This window comes from Colletotrichum scovillei (assembly GCF_011075155.1).
Source record: "Colletotrichum scovillei strain TJNH1 chromosome Unknown Contig00006, whole genome shotgun sequence".
In the NCBI taxonomy this organism is placed as follows: domain Eukaryota; kingdom Fungi; phylum Ascomycota; class Sordariomycetes; order Glomerellales; family Glomerellaceae; genus Colletotrichum; species Colletotrichum scovillei.
The window spans coordinates 442,952-466,857 of record NW_023336264.1 but is presented as its reverse complement, the minus strand read 5'-3'; the positions used below and the strand labels follow the sequence as shown (position 1 = coordinate 466,857).

The 23,906-nt window shown below is 54.2% G+C and overlaps 8 protein-coding genes across 8 annotated transcripts; 4 read left to right on the top strand and 4 right to left on the bottom strand.

Annotated features, from left to right (window-relative positions):
* Positions 1 to 158: 158 nt before the first annotated feature.
* On the top strand, positions 159 to 1,316 carry HER10_EVM0012019 (nicotinate-nucleotide diphosphorylase; the record flags this gene model as incomplete). The annotated part of the gene is made up of 2 exons (XM_035481423.1): positions 159 to 1,180; positions 1,240 to 1,316. The coding sequence occupies exons 1-2, from the start codon at positions 343 to 345 to the stop codon at positions 1,314 to 1,316; spliced, it is 915 nt and encodes a 304-aa protein (XP_035333451.1). The 5' UTR covers positions 159 to 342.
* Positions 1,317 to 1,441: 125 nt separating this feature from the next.
* Positions 1,442 to 3,861, bottom strand: HER10_EVM0010471 (AMP-binding enzyme; the record flags this gene model as incomplete). Its single annotated transcript, XM_035479929.1, has 2 exons — positions 3,475 to 3,861; positions 1,442 to 3,229 (listed from the first exon to the last, which is right to left on the bottom strand). The coding sequence occupies exons 1-2, from the start codon at positions 3,646 to 3,648 to the stop codon at positions 1,442 to 1,444; spliced, it is 1,962 nt and encodes a 653-aa protein (XP_035333249.1). The 5' UTR covers positions 3,649 to 3,861.
* Positions 3,862 to 4,530: 669 nt separating this feature from the next.
* Positions 4,531 to 7,315, bottom strand: HER10_EVM0012588 (glycosyltransferase sugar-binding region containing DXD domain-containing protein). The gene is made up of 2 exons (XM_035481981.1): positions 4,961 to 7,315; positions 4,531 to 4,906 (listed from the first exon to the last, which is right to left on the bottom strand). Exons 1-2 carry the CDS (start codon positions 6,021 to 6,023, stop codon positions 4,836 to 4,838), a joined length of 1,134 nt encoding a protein of 377 aa, XP_035333527.1. The 5' UTR covers positions 6,024 to 7,315; the 3' UTR covers positions 4,531 to 4,835.
* Positions 7,316 to 11,783: 4,468 nt separating this feature from the next.
* HER10_EVM0000865 (copper amine oxidase) lies at positions 11,784 to 14,655 on the top strand. Its single transcript, XM_035470632.1, has 3 exons — positions 11,784 to 12,421; positions 12,484 to 14,103; positions 14,217 to 14,655. Exons 1-3 carry the CDS (start codon positions 12,087 to 12,089, stop codon positions 14,470 to 14,472), a joined length of 2,211 nt encoding a protein of 736 aa, XP_035332091.1. The 5' UTR covers positions 11,784 to 12,086; the 3' UTR covers positions 14,473 to 14,655.
* A 1,655-nt stretch (positions 14,656 to 16,310) lies between these two features.
* Positions 16,311 to 16,773, top strand: HER10_EVM0002589 (uncharacterized protein; the record flags this gene model as incomplete). The annotated part of the gene is made up of 3 exons (XM_035472295.1): positions 16,311 to 16,342; positions 16,409 to 16,562; positions 16,687 to 16,773. 3 exons carry the CDS (start codon positions 16,311 to 16,313, stop codon positions 16,771 to 16,773), a joined length of 273 nt encoding a protein of 90 aa, XP_035332298.1.
* A 422-nt stretch (positions 16,774 to 17,195) lies between these two features.
* On the bottom strand, positions 17,196 to 19,711 carry HER10_EVM0002014 (dynein light intermediate chain). The gene is made up of 5 exons (XM_035471743.1): positions 19,106 to 19,711; positions 18,670 to 19,052; positions 18,520 to 18,613; positions 17,790 to 18,466; positions 17,196 to 17,733 (listed from the first exon to the last, which is right to left on the bottom strand). Exons 1-5 carry the CDS (start codon positions 19,410 to 19,412, stop codon positions 17,572 to 17,574), a joined length of 1,623 nt encoding a protein of 540 aa, XP_035332229.1. The 5' UTR covers positions 19,413 to 19,711; the 3' UTR covers positions 17,196 to 17,571.
* A 299-nt stretch (positions 19,712 to 20,010) lies between these two features.
* Positions 20,011 to 21,269, top strand: HER10_EVM0004981 (RNA recognition domain-containing protein). The gene is made up of 2 exons (XM_035474607.1): positions 20,011 to 20,167; positions 20,227 to 21,269. Exons 1-2 carry the CDS (start codon positions 20,112 to 20,114, stop codon positions 21,191 to 21,193), a joined length of 1,023 nt encoding a protein of 340 aa, XP_035332565.1. The 5' UTR covers positions 20,011 to 20,111; the 3' UTR covers positions 21,194 to 21,269.
* Positions 21,250 to 23,183, bottom strand: HER10_EVM0000029 (WD repeat domain-containing phosphoinositide-interacting protein 4). Its single transcript, XM_035469826.1, has 4 exons — positions 22,597 to 23,183; positions 22,490 to 22,528; positions 22,336 to 22,433; positions 21,250 to 22,280 (listed from the first exon to the last, which is right to left on the bottom strand). Exons 1-4 carry the CDS (start codon positions 22,703 to 22,705, stop codon positions 21,354 to 21,356), a joined length of 1,173 nt encoding a protein of 390 aa, XP_035331993.1. The 5' UTR covers positions 22,706 to 23,183; the 3' UTR covers positions 21,250 to 21,353.
* Positions 23,184 to 23,906: the final 723 nt, after the last annotated feature.

Genomic DNA, 23,906 nt, shown 5'->3' with positions numbered 1-23,906 from the left:
AATGCTTCGGAACTTGGTGTAAGTCGCAGGAGAGAAGACTTGGAACGCCAGTCGTCACCAGCTGTGCTACTACCCCGCCCAGCTGCCGACGCTAACCCCACCATCGGCAGAAGACGGCACCGACAGAAGCCGGCAACGGCAACAACGTCAACGAATCCGAACCGTGGCGATTAACCTTTGAGTCTTTCAGTCTTACAAATTCCCTCCTTTCTCTCAATCGCCGAAACCCTCTTCCTCCCGACCCCCAAACCGACTTCATATCTTCGCCCCGCCGCCTACTACACGACATCACCGTCTGAGCGATTGAGCCGAACGAACCCCTCCACCCCTCCACACCTCACAATGGAAGACGTCCCCCTCGAGCACGGCTCCCCGGAGCACCTCCTCCCGCCCAGCTGGAAGACAATGGTAACAGCCTGGCTCGCCGAAGACACCCCCTCCTTCGACTACGGCGGCTTCGTCGTCGGCGCCGCCCCGCGCACCGCAACCCTCTGGGGCAAATCAGGCGGCATCGTCGCCGGCCGGCCCTTTGTCGACGAGGTCTTTGCGCAGTGCGGCTGCACCGTCGAGTGGCACGTCAAAGAGGGCTCCCACGTCGAGCTCCGCGGCCACGGAGACCATAACACAAAGGGCAAGATGCGCGTCGCGACCGTCTCGGGGCCCACGCGCGGGATCCTGTTGGGGGAGCGGGTGGCGCTGAATACGCTTGCGCGGTGCTCCGGCGTGGCGAGCATGACGAGGGGTATGTTGGTGAATCTGAGGGCGGCGGGGTATGCTGGTGTGCTGGCGGGTACGCGCAAGACGACGCCTGGGTTCCGGTTGGTGGAGAAGTACGGTATGCTTGTGGGTGGTGCGGACGCGCATAGGCATGATTTGAGTTCGATGATTATGCTGAAGGATAATCATGTCTGGAGCAAGGGGAGCATCACGAATGCGGTCAAGGCGGCCAAGAGCGTGGGCGGGTTCAGTTTGAAGGTCGAGGTTGAGGTGCAGAGCGAGGAGGAGGCGGACGAGGCGATTGCGGCCGGGGCGGACGTTGTCATGCTGGATAACTTTACGGGCGAAGGGGTCAAGATTGCGGCCAAGAGCTTGAAGGAGAAGTGGGCGGGGAAGAAGTACTTCTTGGTCGAGGTCTCTGGGGGGTTGACGTTGGAGAACGTCGAGAACTACGTTTGTAATGGTGAGTTAAGCCGGGTGACTTGCTGTTCTTCATTTGGCGACGTACTGACTTGTTTACAGATGTTGATATCGTTTCGACAAGTGCCATTCACCAGGGCGTACCACATGTGGATTTCTCACTCAAGGTTGAGCACTAGCTTTGATCAGTTTGTTGCTCAATTAAATCAAAAACACCATGATACCTCAGCTCACACTCGCTGGTCCTATACTATGTGATGCCATATTTACTGTAGACACATGCCTTTTGATCCATCCAGAACCTCTACTTCTTCCCTTCAAGCAGATCCTTTGCCATATCCCGCAGCTTGAACTTTTGAATCTTCCCACTCGGCGTCTTGGGATAATCGTCCACCCAGAAGACATGCTTGGGCACAAGATGACTCGACAGGTGCTCCCTAACCCAAGCCCTCGCCTCGTCCCTCGTAATCACCTTACCCCCTCCCGCAGCATCATCACCACCCTCCCCTCTCCACCCCTTCTTCAAAACAACGAACGCAGCAACGCTCTCCCCCAACTTCTCATCCGGCACGCCCACCACAGAAACCTCCTTCACCCCCTCCATCTGGAACAAACAGTTCTCAACCTCGAGGGGGTGAATGTTCTCCCCACCCCGTATAATCAAATCCTTGATCCGCCCTGTAATCTCAACATACCCATCCTCGTCCATCCGCGCCTCGTCCCCGCTGTACATCCACACCCGCCCATCCTCCTCCTTCCTCCTCACCTCCGCCGTCCGCTCCTCGTCCCCCCAATATCCCTTCATAACAAGGTACCCCGCCGCCGCGAGCTCCCCCCTCTCCCCGCGCTTCACAACCCGCCCCCGGTCCGCAGGATCGACAATCTTCACCGCCGTATGCGGCATCGCCCTCCCCACGCTCCCCGTCCTCTTGTCGAACCCGTCGTCGGGCGCCGTCATACAGCTCACGGGACTCGTCTCCGTCATCCCGTAGCAAATCACCAGGTCCCGCAGCCCGAGAACCTCGTACAGCCGCCTCATCAGACTCTCCGGCACCGAACTCCCTGCCGCAATCCCCTTTCTCAGACCCGTTGGCATGTCTTCCTTCTTCACCACCCCGCCGCTCGCCAACGCCTCCAGCACGGCGACAAACATGGTCGAGACGCCGTATAACCCCGTCGCATCGTAGTCGGCAACCATCCTCAACGTAGCAGACGGGTCGAAGGCCGGACTGGGGAACAGGATCCCTGCCCCCGTCGTTGCGGTCGCCATATACCCCAACACGCACCCGAAACAGTGGAAAAGCGGCGGCGGCACCACGATCCTGTCACCCGGCACCAGCCCCATCCTCTGCGCGATGAGGTGTCCGTTGTTGAGGATCGAAGTATGCGTCAGCATCGCCGCTTTCGGTTGGGACGTCGTACCCGACGTGAACTGGATATTGATCGTGTCGTCCGGCTTCAGCGGCGTATCGGGCACAACCGCCCTCGTCGCATCGCCAGACTCGAGCAGGACCTCATACGGCGTCAGCGCCTTGAAGCCATCAGCGAACTCCACTTCAGGATGGAACCCAGCATTATCCAACACCACGACCTTTCGCAAACTCGGGACAACCTCGCTTTCCACCACACCCCCGCCCTTATCCAAGTCCGGCACCAGCGTCCTCAGAAGCTCGAGATTACTCCGCCCCCGACACGGCTTATACGGCAGATCCGTAACCTTCCCAATGACGAGTACTTCCACACCCAAATGGCGCAGCGCGGCGCCGACCTGCTTGGCGTTAAAGCCCGGGTTCAAGGGCACCAGCACGGCGCCGAGCTTGAAGGCCGCGTAGGTGAGCGCGGCGAACTCGGCGCCGTTGCCGAGGGAGACGGCAAGGCGGTCGCCTTTGCGGACGCCGATAGAGCGGAGGCCGTGGGCTAGGGTGTTGGAGAGGTTGTCGAGGGCGGCGTAGGTCAGGGTCGTTGTCGTGGCGGCCGAGGAGGCGGATGATGAGTTTGGGGTTGGGCTGCGGGCTGTGACGGCGGGGAGGTCGCCGTGTTGGGAGACGATTTGGGAAAAGTGCTGGGGGATTGTTTGGGTTAGGAGAGGGGGCTGTCAGATGTGTCAGACTTTTGTTCTCTTCAATGTCTTTTTGCAGATGTGTGAGTGAGCTCGTGGGTTAGTGAACCTCAGGAAGTCATGATCTCTCCTGAAGAGCTTTGGTGATCCGCATCAACAATTGGCCTCCCTCTATACCCGGTCACACACTCACTCACTCGAGTCGAGATGAGACGCGCTGAAGCGAGCAGGACTCCATCCTCACCAATTGTCCAACAGCAAAGAGAAAAGCAACTCACATCCTCAGGACCAAGACTGAAGCTCAATCCTTCTTGACCCGAGGATAACCTCCTCCGCTGCCCAGCACCAGCAACGACGGCACCGGGCCTCAAACCGGCACACCTTCTCCACGCCGTAGTCCGCGCCACGGAACCCGTCGTCAGGCGAACGTATCCAGCCGTTGAGAGCATCATTTTTCGTCGGCGTCGTCGTTGTCGTCGATGAAGCTTACCCGGGCTCAACCTCGGCTCTACAACCCAAAGGTTAAACCACAAAGTGCTTGAAATCCAAAAATCCAAAAAGGTTCTTCTCAAAAGATGTCTCGCTGTGACGATATCATGGCTCTCCTTCTCTCCAACAATTCGTCGAGCTCTTCGTGTGCGTCTATGTAAGGTGAGGTACAAGGTATCCTTTGAAGTAAGGCGGGGAGAAGAGGTTGTAAGGTAACTCTCGGCCCTCGTCTTCGTCCGGTCCGTCCAGTCTCCCTTCCACTCCTCCTCTCCCGCGTCTGGCCGCTGTCCCCCCGTCACACCGAGCCGAAAGTTGGGGGTACACGCCTTGGCAGAGGAAGCTCCCCCGCCCTTACCTCACAGCTAATGCGGAGAACCCGTGCGGGGTTGTACCCGCTGCGAACAGGGAACACCTCCTTAAAAAAGAGCAGAAAAGGAGCCGCGGGTGCACGCCGTGTGGGTGGGATTGGCCGGGTGTCAAGCGCAGAATGACGCGCCGTGACAGCCTCGACGGGTTTCGAGGCCACGCCTACGTACCTACTTCTTTAGAACTCTAATTCAAGCATCGGAACTGTCGGTAGGTTGATGCCTAGATGGTTGTGAGTCCATTGTTTGGTCACCAGTGGAGACAGAGGGTACTCCGATGCAATTGGTGTAGCACTTGGTCCTCATCGCGAGTTTGACATTTCAAATTTGTTCCATTTGCTCGCAGACTGCTTAGGGTATATGTACCACGATGCTAACGAGGATTGCAGCTGTTCCCAAACCTTCTGCGGCCTTTCGCCTCGCCGGACGTTCGTATCTGTAGGCCATTTTCTGCCCACCTCCCAATACACCCCGTAAGGTCCCTTCTCTGCTACTCCTCCACCGGTATGCCAGATCGAGGTATGATGTAACTAGACTGACTCTATGCCAAAAACAAAGCTCTACGCTTTTCCCCTTTTTCCTGGGGTATGCAGTTCCTTTGTAGTTCCTCTTTGCCGATGCCACGAAAAAAGAAAGAAAAAGTCAATAAAAAAACGAAACGCGACTTCTGAAACATGCCCAACCCGTGACCGAGGGTGAGGACGCCGCTGGAGATGCAAATATTACAAGAGACATGTACCAGAAGAAAAAGTGTGTCGTCACTTTCGTACGGCTCGATGGTTGTCTTATTTCGATTTCGGCGAACCATCCTCGTTTTGCTCGCCAATGTGGCGAAGCTCTTCGGGTTTCCAGGTACCTGCAGTCACGGATTAGTTTTACGTCTTTGGAAACAACATGTGGCCTGACTCACCCTCAAAGTCGTGCTTCACAAAGGCCATAGGATCGTCGTAATCCTTGGCACCCATCTGTTGCACGCCGGGGCTGAAACTAGTGATGGGGAGTACCACCACGTCGCCCACCTTCTTGGACGTCTCCATACCCGTGAAGTTCTGCCAGTCAATAGCCCCCTTAGAGTTCTTCATGTTAAAGTATCGAGGGTCGTTGAAGTAGTCGAAGATGGCGTCGGTCCAAATCGCAGGTCCAGTGAATTCGACAACGTTCTTGTCGGCAATGTTGTCCAGCTCGCCTGCCTTCTTGCGCTTCAAGGCCTCCTCAGTGATGCGAACAACAATCTCGCGCAGGACAGGGTGCCCGGGCTTGGATTGAATTGTCCATTGGCAGAATTGAATACGACGACTGTACCAGTCCTTCCAATCAGGGCGGTCAGGATCGGCCTCAATGCCAATAACGAGACCGACGCTCTCCCGGGGAATGCGCTCGGGAATCCACTCAAGGGCAGATTTGATGGCGTAGGTATCAATGTCGGAGTAGATGCCGCCGCGCGCAAGCAGGATCAGGTATCGGAAGAAGTCGGCCTTCAGGACGGGCAGAGGAAGAGCGTCGTAAGCCTTGAGGACCTCGGGGACGGACGCGTATAGGAGGCGCAGCAGGTTGACTGCGACCTTGTCGGTGATGACCTCGTGCACGAAGCCAGGGTGCTGTTCTGACCAACTGGCTTCCTGCTCGCGGAAGTTGAATTGTTGCTCAGCAGGTGTCCACTTCCATGTCTGCCAAATGTAGGCCGGGAAACGCGTTTCGGGGTCATAGGGGTATTGGTATGCCAGCTTGTCGTACAAGGACATCTTGGACATGTCCATCATGGGCTTTTGCGTCGCAACCTTGGGAGCAGAGGGCTTAATCTCGCTGTCGGCGGAGGCCGGGGTATATGAGGACTTTTTCGACTCTGTCGTATCATGGTTGGAGGCAGCGACAGGTGCCTTTACGGCAGGTGTTGTGTCGTGGGAGGAGGAAATTAGGTAGAAAACGATTAAGAGGAACGCGGCGACCGCGACGGCTCTCCGAGGTGTGAGCATTGTGGATGTATGTGTAAAGAGTGGCGGTTTGAAATGATTGCAATTGGTAGACTATGAAGTCATCGGAGGGCAAAGTTCCGCTTTGCCAAAGACTCGTACAATCGGGTTGTAGGGTTGGGAAAGAGTGACTGTCGTAGATAGAGTCGGATGCGACGTGGTTCCTGAGAAAAAAAAGTTGGAGGCGCCGGATTAGGGGTTTAAGGAGGAAGAGAGTCGTAGGAAGCTTCAAGGTTCTGCCTATGGCGGAGTGATTCCTGCGAAACCAAGAAAGATCATGTCAGTTTGGGACTGATTAGGTGAATGGAGCAAGAGGCAGCAGGTTGAGGCGCAATGCTGAGGATAGGTGACAGTAAGCGGGTAGGGCTGGCAGGTAAATGAAGTCTGGAAAGTCTGGGCTGGATGGAAAAGGAGAGGAAGCCTGTCAAGGTTTTGGTGGTGAAGGGATGAGCTGGGTAGCGAATAGAGAGGCGTGGGTCCCGGGGACGTAATGGCAGACGAGGAACATACCTCGAAGATGGGGCCGTCGATAGTCGGGGAGGAGCTGGATAGAGTTCCGGCGATCGATCTAAGAGGTGCCAAGGAATTGCGAAAACGAACGTACGGATACGTCAACGTTGAAGCTCTACTCTCCCAGGTAGATGGTAAGTAGGCGTTGGTTGTTGTGGTTGACTTGTCTGTTCAAGACTTGAAAGGACAAGAATTGGAAATAATTGGGTGTGGAAGAGCAAAGGGACCCTTTTCCTTTTTTGTTCTGAATTTTCCCTCTCTCCTTTCCAGGGGTCTCGATTGGGCGAGTGCACCTTTTTCTGTCCCTGTCCCTGGCAAGATAGAGGTACCGTGGTCCCGTACTCCGTAGCCAGATTCTAGGGGGGGCGATGGCGGCGAGGGCGAGGGTGAGAGGACGGGTGAGATGGAGAAAAAGGTGCGAATGCGGCTGTGGCTGCGGCGGTATCCGTAGGCCACGACTTGGATGACGCCGGGATGCTGACTTGCGTGTCCTGGTCCGATAAGATGGGACTCGGGAAGGCGGCAGGCTGTGCAGAACGGGTACGGTGCCGTGCTGAAAACGCCTCAATCAATCCAAGGCTCGTGTGTCTTCGAAGTCAATAAGGTGATAGGTAAGGAGCCAAGGCTTCTCAAAGATGCAGTCGATTTGAAAGAATGGACTGGCAGATCTCTAGCTTGTGATTGTGTTTGTATGCAGCAAAAAAAGGCAGCAAACCTCGAGAAATATTCTGCGACTGAGTGGCAGGAATGAAGACTTGGCATGAAATGGTTGCCGTGGGTTTTAATACATGCCGCAAAGGAGAATGTGAAAGATAACCTAGCGAACCTTGGAAGCTAGGGAACGGAACGGCTGGAGGATAGTTACAGGTGAGGAATTAGAGAATGAAATACCTTGGAGAAACAATCTACGAAGGCGTGGATAGGGAGCTTTTGGGACGATTCGCAATCCGAAGAAAAGTCGATGTGGCATTATGGGTGTAGGTGGTTCCCTAAAGTAGGTACCTACTGTGTACGTAGTATGTATGAAAGTCACCCCTTCCCCTTCCCCCTGCCTTCCCTGTGTGAGTTTCCAAGTTTTTGCCCTGCGCGGCAAGCTCTCCTTCCTTTCAAGTTTAGACAGTGAGGTGGTGATTGAAGCATGTACAAAGGCGTACTTCACCCTGTACGAATGAGTCGAAGTGTGTTGCGTGGATCGCGCATACAATGCGGCGCTACTGCGCAATGTGCTTCCGGCCGGCGACACCATCGCCTTGGTGCGGATGCTACCCAGTAGCGAGGCGACGGAACACCACCAAGCACATTCTGCCACTGGGCATGTAACTTGGCAAATAGCTGAGGTACAGATACGCAAGTTTCCAAGTCGATGATTTGGTCATGGCACTTGGCGCTGACTGGGACGCTTCTGTTGTTATCGGATCGAATGCACCTTGCAGGAGACATGCCACTGGATTAGCCAAGAGGCTTGACAGTCAGACAGATCAGAACAAAACGATTGGCACAGACGAACATCAAGCATTCAGGAAACCCCAGCAAGGGTCTTCTGTACGCATGTGCACGATTTCGAGACTCGACTGGATCAAGACAATGCGACAGAGGGACACGCACACCTTAAACTGTTGGAAGCAGAAATCCGAACAAAATGTTTGCGAGACGGCGTCATGGGATAGCGAATGAGCAGAGTGGGATCTGTGCCCGGCAAGAGCTGCCGGGTGGAACAACGGAAGGACGGAAGAGTGAGACTCGACGTTGAGTCGAGTCCAACTAGCCGCACGTACAGAGTACGAATACTTTGCAATGTGTGTCGTGACTGACGTCTCGTTGGGGTCTCGTATCGTGTCAAACGCACGTCTAGACTCTAGTGTAAGGTAGTCCGGGCTGGTGCTTGTCAGCCTGGGTCTTACTCAGATAAGCCACGGCGTCTTCCGAGAGGTCTCCCGTATTGGGCCTCGTTAAGCGTGCCTTTACTCCATCGTCAACGATGTGAGGGCGATGAAGCATTGCGCGTCCTTACTAAAATCCGAGGTGGCTACTGTTTGAATTGCTCTGGAAACAGCGAAAGATCGGACAGTCTTTGGACCCCAAATGAGCCCCCAAAGTCTATCTCTCTGCCCGTCAAAGTCGACGCGCGGAATCCGTTGGCCTCTGCGGTCGGTGTTCATCTTCTCTCTTCCACCGCCCGCTTGCCCACGCAATGCGGATGCCAGCTTGCCAAGTCTGGAAAAAGGGAGAGAGTCTGCATGACTAGGTACATAGAAAGGTGCGCCTGAGGAATGCATCCCAGGTAACTAGGTACTAAGCACCACTGGCATCTTCCACGTGTTGTCACTGTCAGTCAAGCAGTACGTACCTTGCCGGGACATGCATGTATCTCGATTTCGCTTCGAGATAAAGACCAGGGATGGAGCAAGCTTTTGGTAATTGGCTCGGTGGGTTTCTGTCCATCTTCATCGGCGCATCCATATTAAACAGCATCCACCAACATGGAGAAGCAGCGAGCACAGAGCATAGAGAGAAAATTTAAGAATGTCCATCAATGGTCTGGAAGGTGAAAATCAGAAAAGTTGGTACGGAAGAGCGAGCATCATGGAGATCCCCGGCCCATCACGACATCAGATAAATTGGTGCGTTTCAGAAGGGAGCACCCTGGATGGGTCCACTCCCAAAATAGGAATACTTCTGCAGGTCAGTCGCAGTCTCTGATAGGACGACGGAAAGACAGGAACGCCAGGGAGTGTCTCCTTCCCAACCCAACACTCGGAACCTTAGGAACCTCGACTTTGTACATTCTGCCTGGCCATGAGGTGAGGTACCTTAAGTACGGACAAAAGTTGTAGGAAGGCATGTTATCGGATTAGTACCATCAATCAATGGAGGTCTCGCTATTATCGATTACCGCATCGTGCCTTCTCTAACCAAAGTTCGCTCCATTGGAGAAAGTACCGAGTCCCTAGAAACATCCTACGAAAGCAGGGACTAGTAACCACCTAATGACATGGGATGTTGGTTCTTCCTCGCCCAGGGTCCTTCGCTCGCTGCCCTTTCTCTCAACTGCCGCCCACGCCCATCCCACAGAGCCGCATATATGATATCCGCACACTTTGTTCGTCACATATGAACCAATTTGAGCTATTGTCGGCCTCCGTCGACGAACATTGACTAGACTTTGTCTTCTATCGTATCAAGATGCAGCCACATCACATCAGGCTCCATGTACTGCGTTAACGTTACAATCAACGTCCCCCATCACAAACGTACCAGGAAACAAGCACAAGCGTCCACGTCAACCTCTGTCCGAACCTCCGTCTCCGTTTCGCCAAGTCTGCAGACATGAGACGCTCCCTTACAGAACGCCGCACAAGGACAGGAATGCTCCCACAGCAGAAAGAAGAAGCAGAGCGGCAAGGCAAACAGTCCGGTAAAAGCCAACTGCTGGCCTCTATGGCAGCATCAACCCTGCTCGTCCACGTTTGGGGCTGAGCTTCCCTCCACCTCGTCTGATGTCCCAAAGTCGAGAGTTCTAGACAACCTTCAGGGCCCCCTCAAAAACCCCCATGGCCTCCAAGAGTCTCAACAGCTTGGTGTCATGCTGGCCGCGCAAGACTCCTCATGGCGCGTCTCCGGAATTCCAACGGACTGTCCATCAATCGGCCTCGGCTTCCTGCGGATAGCCATGACCCGATTTCCGTGGCTTCTCCAGAACACGCACGGCTTGGTCTCGGCTGCGTCTCCGTCGTCGCCTTCAACTTCTGGAGTTCTCCACCACGACAGACAAATCACCAATCTGAGTCTTTCCAAGCGAGCAAAACCTGCTGTACCGTCACATCCCGCTCAGCCATCAAACTGTTTGGTTCCTCATTCTTTGACCAGGAGTCCAAACCCCCCACTACCTTACTCCTCATAGCCTCAACATTTGCAACAACCCCCCAGTGTTCCCGGCCGTGCGGTTACCTTTGTGGAGCGAGTCATACCGAGGCGAACGACGGTTGATCAGAATCAGAGCTCATCCAGGGGGGGGGGCCTAGTGTCTATGATGACCTGCCGCGATCCCAAGTTTGTTTGCCGCACTCCGGACGATGATGCACGGTTCCGTCGTTGATTGTCATTTCGCCAATGGTCAGCAGCCCGCCAACACGACGGTCAATGCCTCGGCCGCCTCTATTGAGGCGGAATAGCCATTCACAAAGCTACACCGAATTGCATGGTATGTCCCCTCAAACAAACATACTGAAGGCGAAACTCGTGAGAGGGCAAACTGTTGTCATACATATTGTCTTTACACGTCTGGCCGGCCTTGTCACTCCAGAGATCCCAGCCGACCCAGCCTCTAGGTTGTCTGGAGTATGCGGGTCTCCATCCTTGCTCGGCTAATGACTTCCGTCTGCCGACTTATACTCCATAGGGCCATGGACCTGTCTCTGGTTGTCATATCGCCGTGAGCCGTTGTGCGATTTTCGTGGGTCTCGAGTACCGAGGTGGCACTAATACGAGTCCTCTCACTTGATCAAACGGTCATGTTCAAGATGTCACAGAGTCACCGATACCCGTATCTCGTCGTGCTAGCCTCCATTGAGAGACAGTAGTCTGTGATACTAGACCGACAACGACCACCTTCCGTAGGCCCGACTGCACCAGGCCTGCTTTTTGTAGCTTCCTGGCAGCCCGTGTGTATTGTCATATTGCTTACTGAGCGTCCGAGGTCAGATGTATCGGACGCTGCAGGAAGTAGTTTATTTTTTAACCTTACACGACACAAACCTGGGGAATACCCTATGATGTCTTTATGCACGCCTCAGCTTACCATGGTGTCTCAGCCTAGCACAGTGAGCCTAGCACAGTAATCATCAGCTCCGGGCCCGGGTCCCATAGCCCAGGACAACATATCCGTACGCATTATTTGGTAGCAACATGTTGCGCAGCAATAATGAGTTCGGTTCAAGCTTCCATCCAGTCCTCGTCTACTGGCTGTCAAGCCGGTCAGCTCATCTTCCCGTCTTGGAGGTAAAGATCAGGACTTCGATAATGGTCACGACCAATGGAGGGTCAGTACCGCATGGACTTGCCGCATGTGGCATTGGAGCACCCGAAGAGAAGACGATATCTCCAAATCGTTGGAGAAAACGACGGGTGATGAGCCGTCTATTGGATAGTCGGATGCTTGGTACCCCGCCATCCCACCACCCAGCTAGGCCAACGAGACGGCCTCTACCCCGCCATCATAACGTTGAGTCTGTCACTGGATGAATCGGTGACCACGTCAAGTAGACGGTCGTCGGGATACCTGCACTCGTCTCCGAGTTTGTGACCAAGCGACTGAGCTGCGCGCCCACGGTCATCTGTCGAGCTATTAGTCAATCGGCTGTCTGCACTGTTGGATGAATGGTTCCTATCATCAGACTACTGCAAGATCCCCGCACTGCGTCTTAGCCGCCCGTTGAAAGTCTAGATAAGCCCGACCTCAGCCACTGATATCAAGAAAGTGCAGTCATCCCAAGGTTTCCATTTCACTATAGCTGTCTTTCTTGATATCTCGAGTAGACAATTTAGATCTCACCCACCATGGCTCCTCACCCTTTGACGGCGTTATCTGGAGACGAGTTCAGAGCGGCAAGAGACATCATTGCCAAGCTCTTTGACCAAGACGTCTCGCTCTTCTTCAGATGTATCTTCCTGCAAGAGCCAAAGAAGGAGGAGCTTGTGCCGTATCTTCAGGCAGAGCATGCGGGAAAGCTCACAGACGGGACACCTCGGCCCCCACGCCGAGCAAGAGTTCAATACGATGTCATCAGAAGTGATAAGAGGCCCGAGTATACCCAATCCGTGGTAGACCTCAAGACCGGCCGTGAGACTGATAGAACCGTGGCCGCACCGCACTTTCAGACCAGCTATACCCCGTAAGTTACGCCTACTATGATGCCTGTCTGAGTGAGAATCACCCAACTAACATATCTCACAGCGATGAGTTTGGAATCTTCCAAGACGCCTGTGTGGCATCCCAAATGTTTAAAGACGCCATGGCCGAGTTCTCTCTCCCGGAGAACTTCACCGTCACAATCGACCCCTGGCCCTACGGTGGTCCGGATGAGGACGAAGGGGACATTGCCCGCCTGATGCAGGGCCTCGTCTTCGCGCGCGACGCCTCCAAGAACAACGTCGACTCGAACCATTACGCCTACCCGATCCCAATCATCCCCGTCATGGATATAGCCACCCGCAAGATCCTCCGCGTCGACCGCCTCGCCACCGGCGCTGCAGGCGACGGCCTCGCTCCCCAACCGCGCGCCGCGGAACCAAAGTCCCTCTTCACCAACAACATATCCTCCGAGTACGTCCCAGAGCTCCTCGAGATTCCGCAGCGCGAGGACCTGAAGCCCATCAACATTACCCAGCCCGAGGGCGCCTCCTTTGCCATCCAGCCGGACAACCTCGTCGAGTGGCAAAAGTGGCGGTTCCGCCTCGGCTTCACTCCCCGCGAGGGCGCTGTACTACACGATCTCTGCTACGATAACCGCCCCGTGTTGTATCGTCTAAGCTACAGCGAGCTGACGGTGCCCTACGGCGACCCTCGTCCGCCCTATCAGCGCAAGCAGGCCTTTGACCTCGGCGACGGAGGCTTCGGCCGCGTGGCGAACAACCTCGAGCTCGGCTGCGACTGCCTCGGCGCGATCCACTACTTTGACGCCCTGATGGCTGACACGGAGGGGAACCCGACGGTGGCGAAGGCCGTGGTCTGTCTCCACGAGCAGGACAACGGGATCGGGTGGAAGCACACCAACTTTCGCACGAACCGGGCCGTGGTCACGAGGCTGCGGGAGCTCGTTGTGCAGTGCGTCGTCACGCTGGCCAACTACGAGTACGTGTTTGCGTATAAGCTTGACACGGCGGGAGGGATCACGCTCGAGACGCGGGCGACGGGGATCATGAGCGTCGTGGCAGTGGACGAGGGCAAGCAAGAGTCTGCGTACGGCGCCGTCGTCGCGCCGGGCGTGCTGGCGCAGAATCATCAGCATATCTTTGCCGTGAGGATCGATCCCGCGGTGGACTCATACGCCGAGGGGGATACGCGTGTCGTTGTGGAGGAGAGCGTGCCTGTGCCGTTGAACAAGGAGACGAACCCGTACGGGAACTATTACGAGATCCGGAAGCAGGTTGTCGAGAAGGCAAGCTGGATTGATGCGGAGCCCAAACTCAACAGGGTGATCAAGTTTGAGAACCGGACGAAGAAGAATGCCATGTCTGGGAGGAACGTCGGGTTCAAGCTTACGCCGTCTGCGTCACAGCTGTTGCTGGCGGACGAGACGAGCCAGGTGTCGAAGCGGGCCAAGTATGCGAGGCATCATGTCTGGGTTACGGGACACCGCGATGACGAGCTGTGGGCGGCTGGGGAGTATACGAATCAGAGTCGGGAGGAGGTCGGTGGGGTGTGGGATATGGTTCAGCGGGGGGACTGGTTTGGTGATGAGCGTGAGGCGAATGGGGATGGCGGCGGCGGTGGTGAGGGTAGGAAGAGTAGCCCCGTTGTCTGGAGTGTGTTTGGGTTGACGCATAATCCGAGGGTGGAGGATTGGCCTGTGATGTAAGTTGTTTTCTGTTTTGGTCCCGTCCTTTTCCCCTTTGTTTGACTTCCATCACTCTCTTTACCCAGGATCATAAATGAGACCATCCGCTGACTTACACGCTCATCGACAGGCCCGTCGAGATCCACCATCTCACCATCCGGCCAGCAGACTTCTTCACCTCGAACCCGGCGCTCGATATGCCCACCAACAAGAACAAGACGAGTGTTATTGTTCCGTGTTGCGGGGGACAGGAGACCAACGGGGCGAATGGAGATAGCAAGGAAGGTGGGCTGGCAGTGCAGGAGGCTGCCTTGACGCATCTTCAGGGGCCTGGACCGGATGTTCCTGCTGCGGAAGCGGGTGCGCATACTGAGAGGCGAGACTAAGCAATAGCCCAGCGAAGCGGCAGTTAGTGACTGCACTGCTCCGATGTGCCAACCTCGAATCTGTTTATCGAGTACCTTCCAGATTACCTGAGCAACTATTTCCATATTCTAAGATGTAAAAGAAATGTCGAAAATATATTTCGTCTCTAGGAGCATTTATCACTCTGGGAACTACTCTCCGGCTGAAGTTCACAACTATAGTGTAACTAAGCTCGGGCGATTATATAATAAGACGTAAGGATGGGGTACCCGATGGGCCACGCCGGTGGGATATCTCAACGACACTTGCTAACGGGACTTGACAATAGTACCGAATGGATGAGAAGCTTCACAATAATAGTAACATGATTTCCGGAAGTAAAATGTCACCTTAATAAGATCGGGTGTAGTGAGCTTCTGTAACTTTGTCACCTGAAAGGAGAAAACCACGTTTACTGACAGAGCTTACACACTGGCTCGACGTGTGATCAACCTGAGAAGGAGTCCAGCCAGGAATACTGACTTCAAATCATGTCATCGTGTACCGATAGTGAATTCGAAGCGATTCTGATTGTTCCTATTGGTATGAGTAGATCTCTGCTCTAATGGCTTGGGATGAGGGCAGGTTTACACGTGTTCGTTGTCAAATATTGCTTACCAGTGACTTTAACACAAATTTCTAGTTATAGAATCTCGATCCGATGCCACATCTAGTATAAGAAATGCAGAGTTCATTGAGGAGGATAATCCAGCACTTTCAAATAACGCCGCAGCCCTTCCGCAGATCGCAGCCTGTAGATAGATCCATTCATATGAGTCGCCGTCAAATCGAAACCTTCGGAACGGCCTTGGGAATACTATTATAGTTCACTTCCCTAGTCAGAGAAACGTCACACTGTTACATCTCGCTGATCCCAAAACCTTGCCGTTTGATTATTCGGCTTTCTAAGAGCTCGCATCGTACCCCTTTCACCGCTCAAACATGGTTCGTTGTTTTGTTCGTTGTTTTGTTCGTTGAAGAAGCAGAGTTGTCAGATGTCAGCCGAACTCGAGGTTGAAGTATACCTGCTGTATTGTTTAAACTCAAACCGACGCTCGGTCCTGCCGGTAACCAAACAGCGGGTATGCTGCAAACGCAAGAAGTTGGCAACTTGAGAAACAACATGCGAGCTATCAGCTTAGTTATCTTTCAAGTTCCAACTAGCTCTTTACGAGCAAGTGCCGGCGTAGAGCTTCAAGTCTCTTTGATCCCCTTTCGGGGATGCTATGATGTTACACTTGTAAACAATACCTGATCGGATCGAGCCGAATTGGCTTGGCTGACATGACTCTTCCCGCTCCCCAACTTTGTGGATCATCCTTGTGACATGTCAAAAAGCGAGCCGTAGGATGATAGGATCGACAATTTTTCATTTGATCAAAGTTCAGGAGATTCAATGGAAGCGGAGCTGGGTCATAGTGTGCGGGAACTCCCTTGGTTGGAATTTTCGTGATCGTGACTCGCGACAGTGAGCGTATACCGCATAGCAATACAGCGGTGGCGTGTATTCTGGACCGAGATGCATCTCTAATATACGCATCGGGCAAGCCGATGATGGGCGATGAGATGCGCCCGTTTGTATTGCAGGCAATATGGCTATGAGAATTAGGAACCAGGGCATCACTATGGGGTTTGATCCCGGTCATTGAAGAAAATGTTCTGTAGACTGTCAACAGATGGGGAACATCACGTATCGATCCTCAACCCACCAGTATAAAGACATCACGTACTCCCTATGAAGCTTTGAGAGTTGTTGCATCAATCACGACAAATCTCGAATATCACCTCAAGCTCCTCTACGCAAACCATCCTACTCAAGATGTTCTCCTTCAACGCCATCATCGCCCTCATGTTCGTCTTCCCAACACCAAAATTCCCTCACCATGATAGACAAATCACTAACATGGCCTAACACAGGGGCCTCGCCGCCATCGTCAACGGCGCACCCACCGACAACACCGTCACCAAGCGCCTCGACGACATCAAGAACTGCTACTGCGGCAGAGACACCGGTTCCGCGCTCGTTAGCGACCCGACCTCCACCAAAAACGCTTGCCCCGATTACGGCACCGTTGGTACGTACATACGAGATACCATCCCTCAGTTGGTCGATTCGCTCGGGAATCACACATGGATCAAAGTTGAGGATACTAATCGTGGCCTGTTTGCGTGTAGGCGGTCCGTATCCTACCAAGTGCCAGATCATGATTGACATTAATGAGCCTTTGTTCGTTGCCAAGTGCAAGGCTCTTGGCCAGCCTACTGGATGGTGCGAGAAATAAGTGAGGTGAAGGAAGAGAGGAAAAAGGGGAGGCAGCAGTGGTTTGGAATCTGCTGATGTTGCTGGCTCATGGGAAAATACAACAACTTGCCGTTCTGCACCTAGATGGTGTGCGTGTTCTATCATCAATTAATTTGCGATCTAATCGTTTCAAGCTCTACAAGGAACTGACCATGATCAAGCTTGTGTGCACGAACTAAGAGCTCTGTGTCTGATATGACAGAATATCCAGGTGGCAGTCCAAGTTGACTGGAGCATCCTCTCTTGACAGGCCAGATTGTAGTGGCCCTGCACTTAACTTTTCCGAGGAACTCGCGTAACCGAGTATTTCTTGTATGCTAAGGGGGTTTTGCCTCTGTGTATCCATCATTGGAGACACTCGACTCTACCTTCACGATGGTCGTCAACCTACAATCCTTCAAACTAACACCAAACGCATAGCATTGTCATAATCGGGGTATCTATTCTACAGCGACTGACTGACTGATTGCTGACCTGACTGAATCTCGCCCAACCGCCGCCACTGTCTCGCCTTGTCCGCACAATCTCGCCCCTGCCCACCACATACACCTACTGAGGCAAGATGCAACTCTCTTTCGTCGCTTTCTTTCGTGACCAATGTCCATGAGACATGATCAACTCCCTCTTTCAAATTCAACATTTGTCCCCCGAAAAGAAGACCGATTGGGTATAAGTCAACCGCTTGGCCAGGTCTAAAATCGACTTCGGCTCCGTAACGAAAATAGGGACCTAAATGCGGGCATGCCCATCGTCCCACTATCGCTCGACATCAACACACTCACGAGCCGCCACGAGGGCTGCCATTGGCAGGTTGTTTACGGTTCATCAAACCGCTGAAGAAAGCCTGGAGCTTGTCGTTGTCCATCTCATCAGGATTCTCCTCGGCGGTGTCAGCCGGTGGCGTGGTGGGATCCTGTGTAGCACTGTATGCCTGACGGTCCTGCGATCCGTGTTAGTCAAAGCCGCTCCTATATCGAGATTGACTTGGCGACTTACCTTAAGCCGCTGCACCATGTCGTCGGCATCCACCTGGATGCCTCCCATGTTAAACTGCACAGGCCCAATGTGCTGGCTGACCTTGCCGTCGTCGGCTCCCTGCCGTAGCGCACTGGAATCCGAGTCGTCCGTCCGCTGTCCTGTCCTCGACTTGGAGGCGTCTGCCTTCTTGTCGTCGTTGCTTCGGCTGCGGTGCGTGTCCAGCGTCTGTAGACTAGCACCGAGGAACTCTTGCGTATCGGTAGATGACATCTCCAGTTGCGACGGGTCACCTTCCCGGCCCGCAAAGGAGATTGCGCTGCCAGCTTGGCTGAGATCGCGGATCCAGTCTTCGAACGGCGCCACTGCTGAGGACGAAACTTCGCCATTGTAGTCCCCATCTGCCTTCGCCTTGGCTAAAATGCTCAACCCGTCCGTAGTCATCGCGGGCGAGGGGAAAGTGGACTGCAGGTCGTGCGACCAGCCCTGGCTGGTGGCCTCAACATCGAATCCATCCCTCAGTACGCGAATCTTGCCCCAAGAATCCCAGTTTGGCGGGACCAGGATCTTATCTCTGTCAATTGTGTTGTGCTTCAACGGTTGCCGTTTGAGTAGGGAGGTGATGCCCAGACTCGAGTGCACCAGACTCGGTAATGATGAAGGCACGTTTGGTGTGGTGTAAATGAGCGAGGCGCCGTCTGGGACAACACTGTTAGCATGGCCGTGGGCCTCGGAGAGAGCGCCAACTTACGCCTCAGCAGCACTGTCCTGAGATACTGTAGAACCTGGTCAAAGTCACCTTCCTTCCATCCTTGCGTCTTCTCCAGGCCCTCCATCTTCTCTGCCTGCGAGTTCGTTAGCACGCACACGTTCAACCTTTCGGCATGGCACTTGATCTTACGTTCTGGCAGACTACGCAGAGCGGCAGACCTATGCCTTCTTCCCATTCACCAGGTCCAAGAGGCAGTGCGACATCGCCTTCGCTAGTGGTCGCCCCCGTGCCGTCGAGGTTCGTCGAGCCGCCTCCCCTGCCCCTATCCCGCCATGCAACCATCACCTCCTCCATCGTCGCTTGACACTCGTGGCTCGAGCTCTCGAGGATGCTGCGCATGAACAAGATCCATTCTCTCAGTTGGCGCATCCACAAGTGTGGTGTAGACCAGTCAAGGAGCACGACCATTAGGGTATTCGGTATCGTCTCGGGTGTAATTAGGGGCTGAATAAGTTTCGGGAACGATTCTGAGGGGTTCGAGAGCATGTAGAGAGAAATCCGCGCAAGTATATCTAAAGATCGAGTTAGCATCAGCAGCAGAAGCCGAGTCGAACTGACAACGAACCTTCTTGGTCGGCGTCTAGGACGTCGTAATAGGTATACCCAAGAGCGAAGCTGTTTGCAATAGGAGGCGTCTTTGAACTGTTGCGATCCAGACTTCGCTTCTCGCTGCTGTGTGACAGGGACTCGACGAATTCCTTTTGCGACTCTGGTGAGCCTCCCAGCACGATCATGTTCTTCTCCGGTAGCCGTTTGCTGCTGGCTACATTATCGAGCATGGAGCTCCAGAGGTCCTTCTTCTCTCCATTGCGGCCGTCTGACCCCGCGGAAGCCGAGGTGTACGTCGACACCCGATTTGCGCTTGCGGTCATGATTGTGTTTGTCGCTGAGGAGGACGCATGAGAGGGGTTTGGGTGGAAATCGTGGGTCTGTGGACGTGGTGTCTCGGTCCAGGAACTTGAGTCGGTGGGTTGACAGTGGACAGCTTTATGCGTATGCAGATAGACGCGTTCGAGTCGCGGTGTAGGTAGGCCGACGAGTATGCTAGACTATGCGGGTTTGGACCGACGGTCGGTCTAGAAAATACAGGAAAACAGACTCCTCCGACCGAAGCAATGATGGCGTTTCCAGAAGTTGAAGTCTTTCAACTTGAACGGACGGTCGTATCTTCCATAATTCTATTGGCAACTCGCCAGCGCTTTCTCATGCCCCTTCCTCAAAGTGTCGGGGGATTTGAGCTCCGGACCGGCTGTTTTCCCGACGGGAGCTAGAGGGCAGGCAGTGACAATGCAGAACGCGGGCAGCTAGCGAAGTGTCATTTTAGGGGTTGTCTTGGGGGCTGGAGCGCATATTGGGAGATATGACGCACTGACAGTGCTACCTACGCGACCACCTAAGGAAAGTCTAGGCGTCGGTGTTTTTTCTTTTGGGGCCGAGAAGCTCTAAGAAAGCTTGGGACGACGCTTCTTTCAGCCTTGAAGAATCGAAGCTTTACTACACTCTCAGACGTCTGCCACGAAAATTGACGATTGCCAAAAGCTTCAGAGAACCTTGAGTTCCCCGTCGCCATCATGAACAAAATTCGCGCCATTCAGGAGCTCAACAAAAAAGAGATTGAACATGGAATGTAAGTTATGCCAGGCATCTCGCATGCAGATCGAGAACCATGCGCTGACACACCAACAGCTCCCCCGAAGGCTCCTGGCACGTCGACTACCGCGACACGGCGTACATCTACTTTGGCGGCCTCCCCTACGAAATGTCCGAAGGCGATGTGATCACAATTTTCTCCCAATTCGGCGAGCCTGTGTGGCTCAAGCTCGCCCGCGACAAAGAGACGGGCAAATCAAAAGGCTTCGGTTGGCTCAAGTACGAGGACCAGCGCAGTACCGATCTGGCGGTCGACAACCTCGGCGGTGCGACAATCGGCGGCAGCCGCATGATCAGCGTAGACCACGCGCGCTATAAGTTCCGCGACGACGAGAACCCGGACGAGGGCAAGGTGGACTGGGCGACGGTCGTGAAGCAGGAAGGAGGCGACAAGACGGACGAGGGGTCAGACGAGGACGAAGAGGAGGAGCAACGGCCGATGTTGCCTGAGGAGAGGGAGCTTGCGCTACTGATTCGGGATCATGACGAGGACGACCCCATGAAGGCTTTCTTGATCGAGGAGAAGAAGGAGCAAATCAAGGTAGCGCTGCGGCGGCGAGATGACAAGTCTGAGAGGAGGAAGAAGTACAAGCATCATCATCATCGGTCGCACAGGTCGCGCAGGCACGACAGCGATGAGGAGATGAGGGACGCGGACCGCGACGAGGATAGGCATCGCAGCCGGAGGTCACGTCGTGATGATACTCCAGACGACAGAGATCGCAGAGATGGCGAGAGGAGTTCGCGACGCCACGGGCATCGTGGTGAGGATCGGGATAGGGGATCGAGAAGGGATGATGGGAGTCGGAGAGAGAGGGACCGGTCAAGAGATAGACGTGATCGAGATCGGGACCGTGATCCAGGCGAGGACGGCGAGAGGAGGAGAGAGCGCCGGCATCGTGACCGCGATGGCTCGGACGAACGCCAGCCTAAAAGACATGGAGACCGTGATGATGAGCGGCGGCATACAAGGCGAAGTAGAACTAGGAGCAAGTCACCTTAGTCTCGAAGATGCCATAAGCACTTAATAACAGACTAAGCGATGCTATCGCTGATACCCCTGAATGCCTTGTTTGTCCGATGCCAACGCCGTATGTAATGTACACTGTGCCATAAACCAAATAGCAGCATGACTCCTACGAGCCAGCTTGAGAAACATCTCCTCATGAAGCGCTACCCAAGTATCGCTTCCAACCCTCTCGAACGACGTATCGGCGTCCGTCCTCTCCCTTGGATATCACGAACTTCTCCCATCTGGCATCATGTCCGGCGCCAATCACCACCAGACTGTCCTCGGTGATCCATCCAATCACGCCTTTCTGCGGTCTTGTCGTTCCTAGTGTCGTCTGTTCTGACATGGGCAGGCCGCCGATGAGGGGATCGTCGCCTGCTTCGAATGGCGCAGATGCGAAAGAGTATACGTCCGAGAACATCCGCGGCATCAAGGGGATCTTGCCTAGGAACCCCCAGCGGCCCTTGCCATCGTCGGCTGGTCTACCCGCGAGAATGCCGGATCCCGCCATCTGTGACGCTGAAGGGCTGGTCGGTGCTGTCATGGGCTTTTTGGGGTGCGGGACGTCGAAGACGTGCAGTGTCGACTTATCTGATGTGCAGGCTAGCTTCGTGCCCTCGGGGCTGAAGCCGAGAGAGAAGATGGTGGCAGGATCGACGCCCCGTCGCAACTCGGCGAGCCTGGCACAATTAGTTGTGGCGAAGACTCTGATCAGAGTGCCCATCTCGCTTGCTGTGGCCAGAAGCTCGCCGTCTGAGCTTACTTGAATGGCACGGAGGGCAGATGAGTGAGCGGGGATGATGCTGACGTTGCCGGTTCCGATGTCGACGAGCTGGATCTGGCCGACAGTTCTACCCGGGAATGCAATAGTCTTGTCCGACATGGCAATGAGTCCAAGAGGATTGTTGGTGGTTTCGTAGACTGACAGCAGGTCGGGAGGCTTCGCAAACGAGTAAACGCGTACACTGTTCTGGAGCGCTACGACGATACGGTTTCGACCGATCCGGACGCCCCGCACTGGTGTAAGAGAGGCGATCTCTATGGCGACTCTACCCTTCATGTCGTCCCATATGATGGTCTGCGCGGTAGGTGAGTTTGCGATCCCACAGAGGACTGAACGATTCAACACATACCTTGGTGCTACTGAACTTGGGTTGTCTACCGCCGCCGACGAGCGCCAGGTAATTCGTGGTCCCCATCATCTCGACCAGGCCGATACCAGCATTGAAGTCTATAATGCGGTTAGCCGCTTTTCTTAATGTAAAGTTAAAGGGAGGAAGTGCAAACCTCTAGATGCCTTGAGAAGGCAAGACTTGGTGTGGAAGACTAGGTACCGGATGTCAGGGATCATGAATAGCTTAAGTGTTCACATCTCGACTCCCACAACAACTTACTGCATATTCCTGAGTTCAGACCAACAGAGAAGCAACTCGCATCACTATTGAAGGAAACAGAAAGCACGACTGTCGAGGGCGCCGTCTCTATAGGTGGACGAGTATTCATTGTGGAAGAGGGTGCCTATAAGTCGCAATGCCGGGTATGTGACAGTTTGGCCTGGACGACGGTGAGGGGCTCGGTAGTAAGGGATGAGCGCTGTGGATGCAAGGCTGGCAAGCCAGGCCGATATTCTGTTGTTCTTGAAGTTCTTCGTTACGATATCATCCTTGACAAGTGCATCTCTCGAAAAGAGAGGTGCTCTGCTGACGATATTGACGATGATGTTGACAGACGGCAACGGGTTGAAGCGCCTATTAGCAGCGGTAGTGAGTTGAGCGGGTCGAAGTCAGCTGGATTGCCGAGTCAGGAAGCTGGGGCAAGGTAAGTAAGTTGGCAGGGGAGATTGGCAAGTGTATGCAGTCGACAAACAGCCCCCAGCGATTATTCAGAGCGAACGGCGACCGGATCGCGGAAATCAAAAGAAAAGATGCTCATGAAGAGGACCTCGTGGACAGTGTCTCAGCAGACGGGAACCCAGGTGAAGTCAGCCTGCGGACGTTGGAACTTGAAAAAGGTACGTATCGTATCGTCCCGCCTAATGCGGCGCATCAACCAACCTGACTGTCCACTGGCGAAAGTCACCTAGGTACGGGGATACCAAGGTGCCTCTAGCAGCATTAGGTAAGCATCACATCTCAGTGAGAGGACGGGAACTTGGGATGAAATGAGCGACTGAATAGTTTGCCGCTCAACACTTTGTTAATCTCTGCTTCTATCACTATCACAACCTTCACCTTTACCTCCTCTTCTTCTTCTCCTTTTTCTTCTACTACCATCCCTCGCGTTGCACGTCTTTCTAGCACCTTGTTTGGATATTTTCTCTGGGGGAAAACAGAAACTCAAAGTACCTTATTTCACCAACACACTTAGTTCTCAGATAGTGGTGATGATTATAAGGGGAGTGTGATTGAGGCACCTGCCACGTCTGTCCAGCTGGGTGCCACCTGGCCTTAGGTAAGGCACCACAGTAAGGTAGGTACTCCGTACAGGAACGCGAAACATGTTTGGTCCCTTGGACACACGGTGCAAACGCGCCAACATCCAACGTGCGTGCCGCAATTGCTGCAGCCAGGCGGGAAAGCTTCAGCACTGACCATGTGCCAGTCTCGTGACCTGTCATCCAGATTCCTCTCTTTCTCTTCCAAAATTGCCCGAGGATACCCCGCTATTGGTGCCTTTCCTCTACAGGCTTAGCGTTAATTTTGGG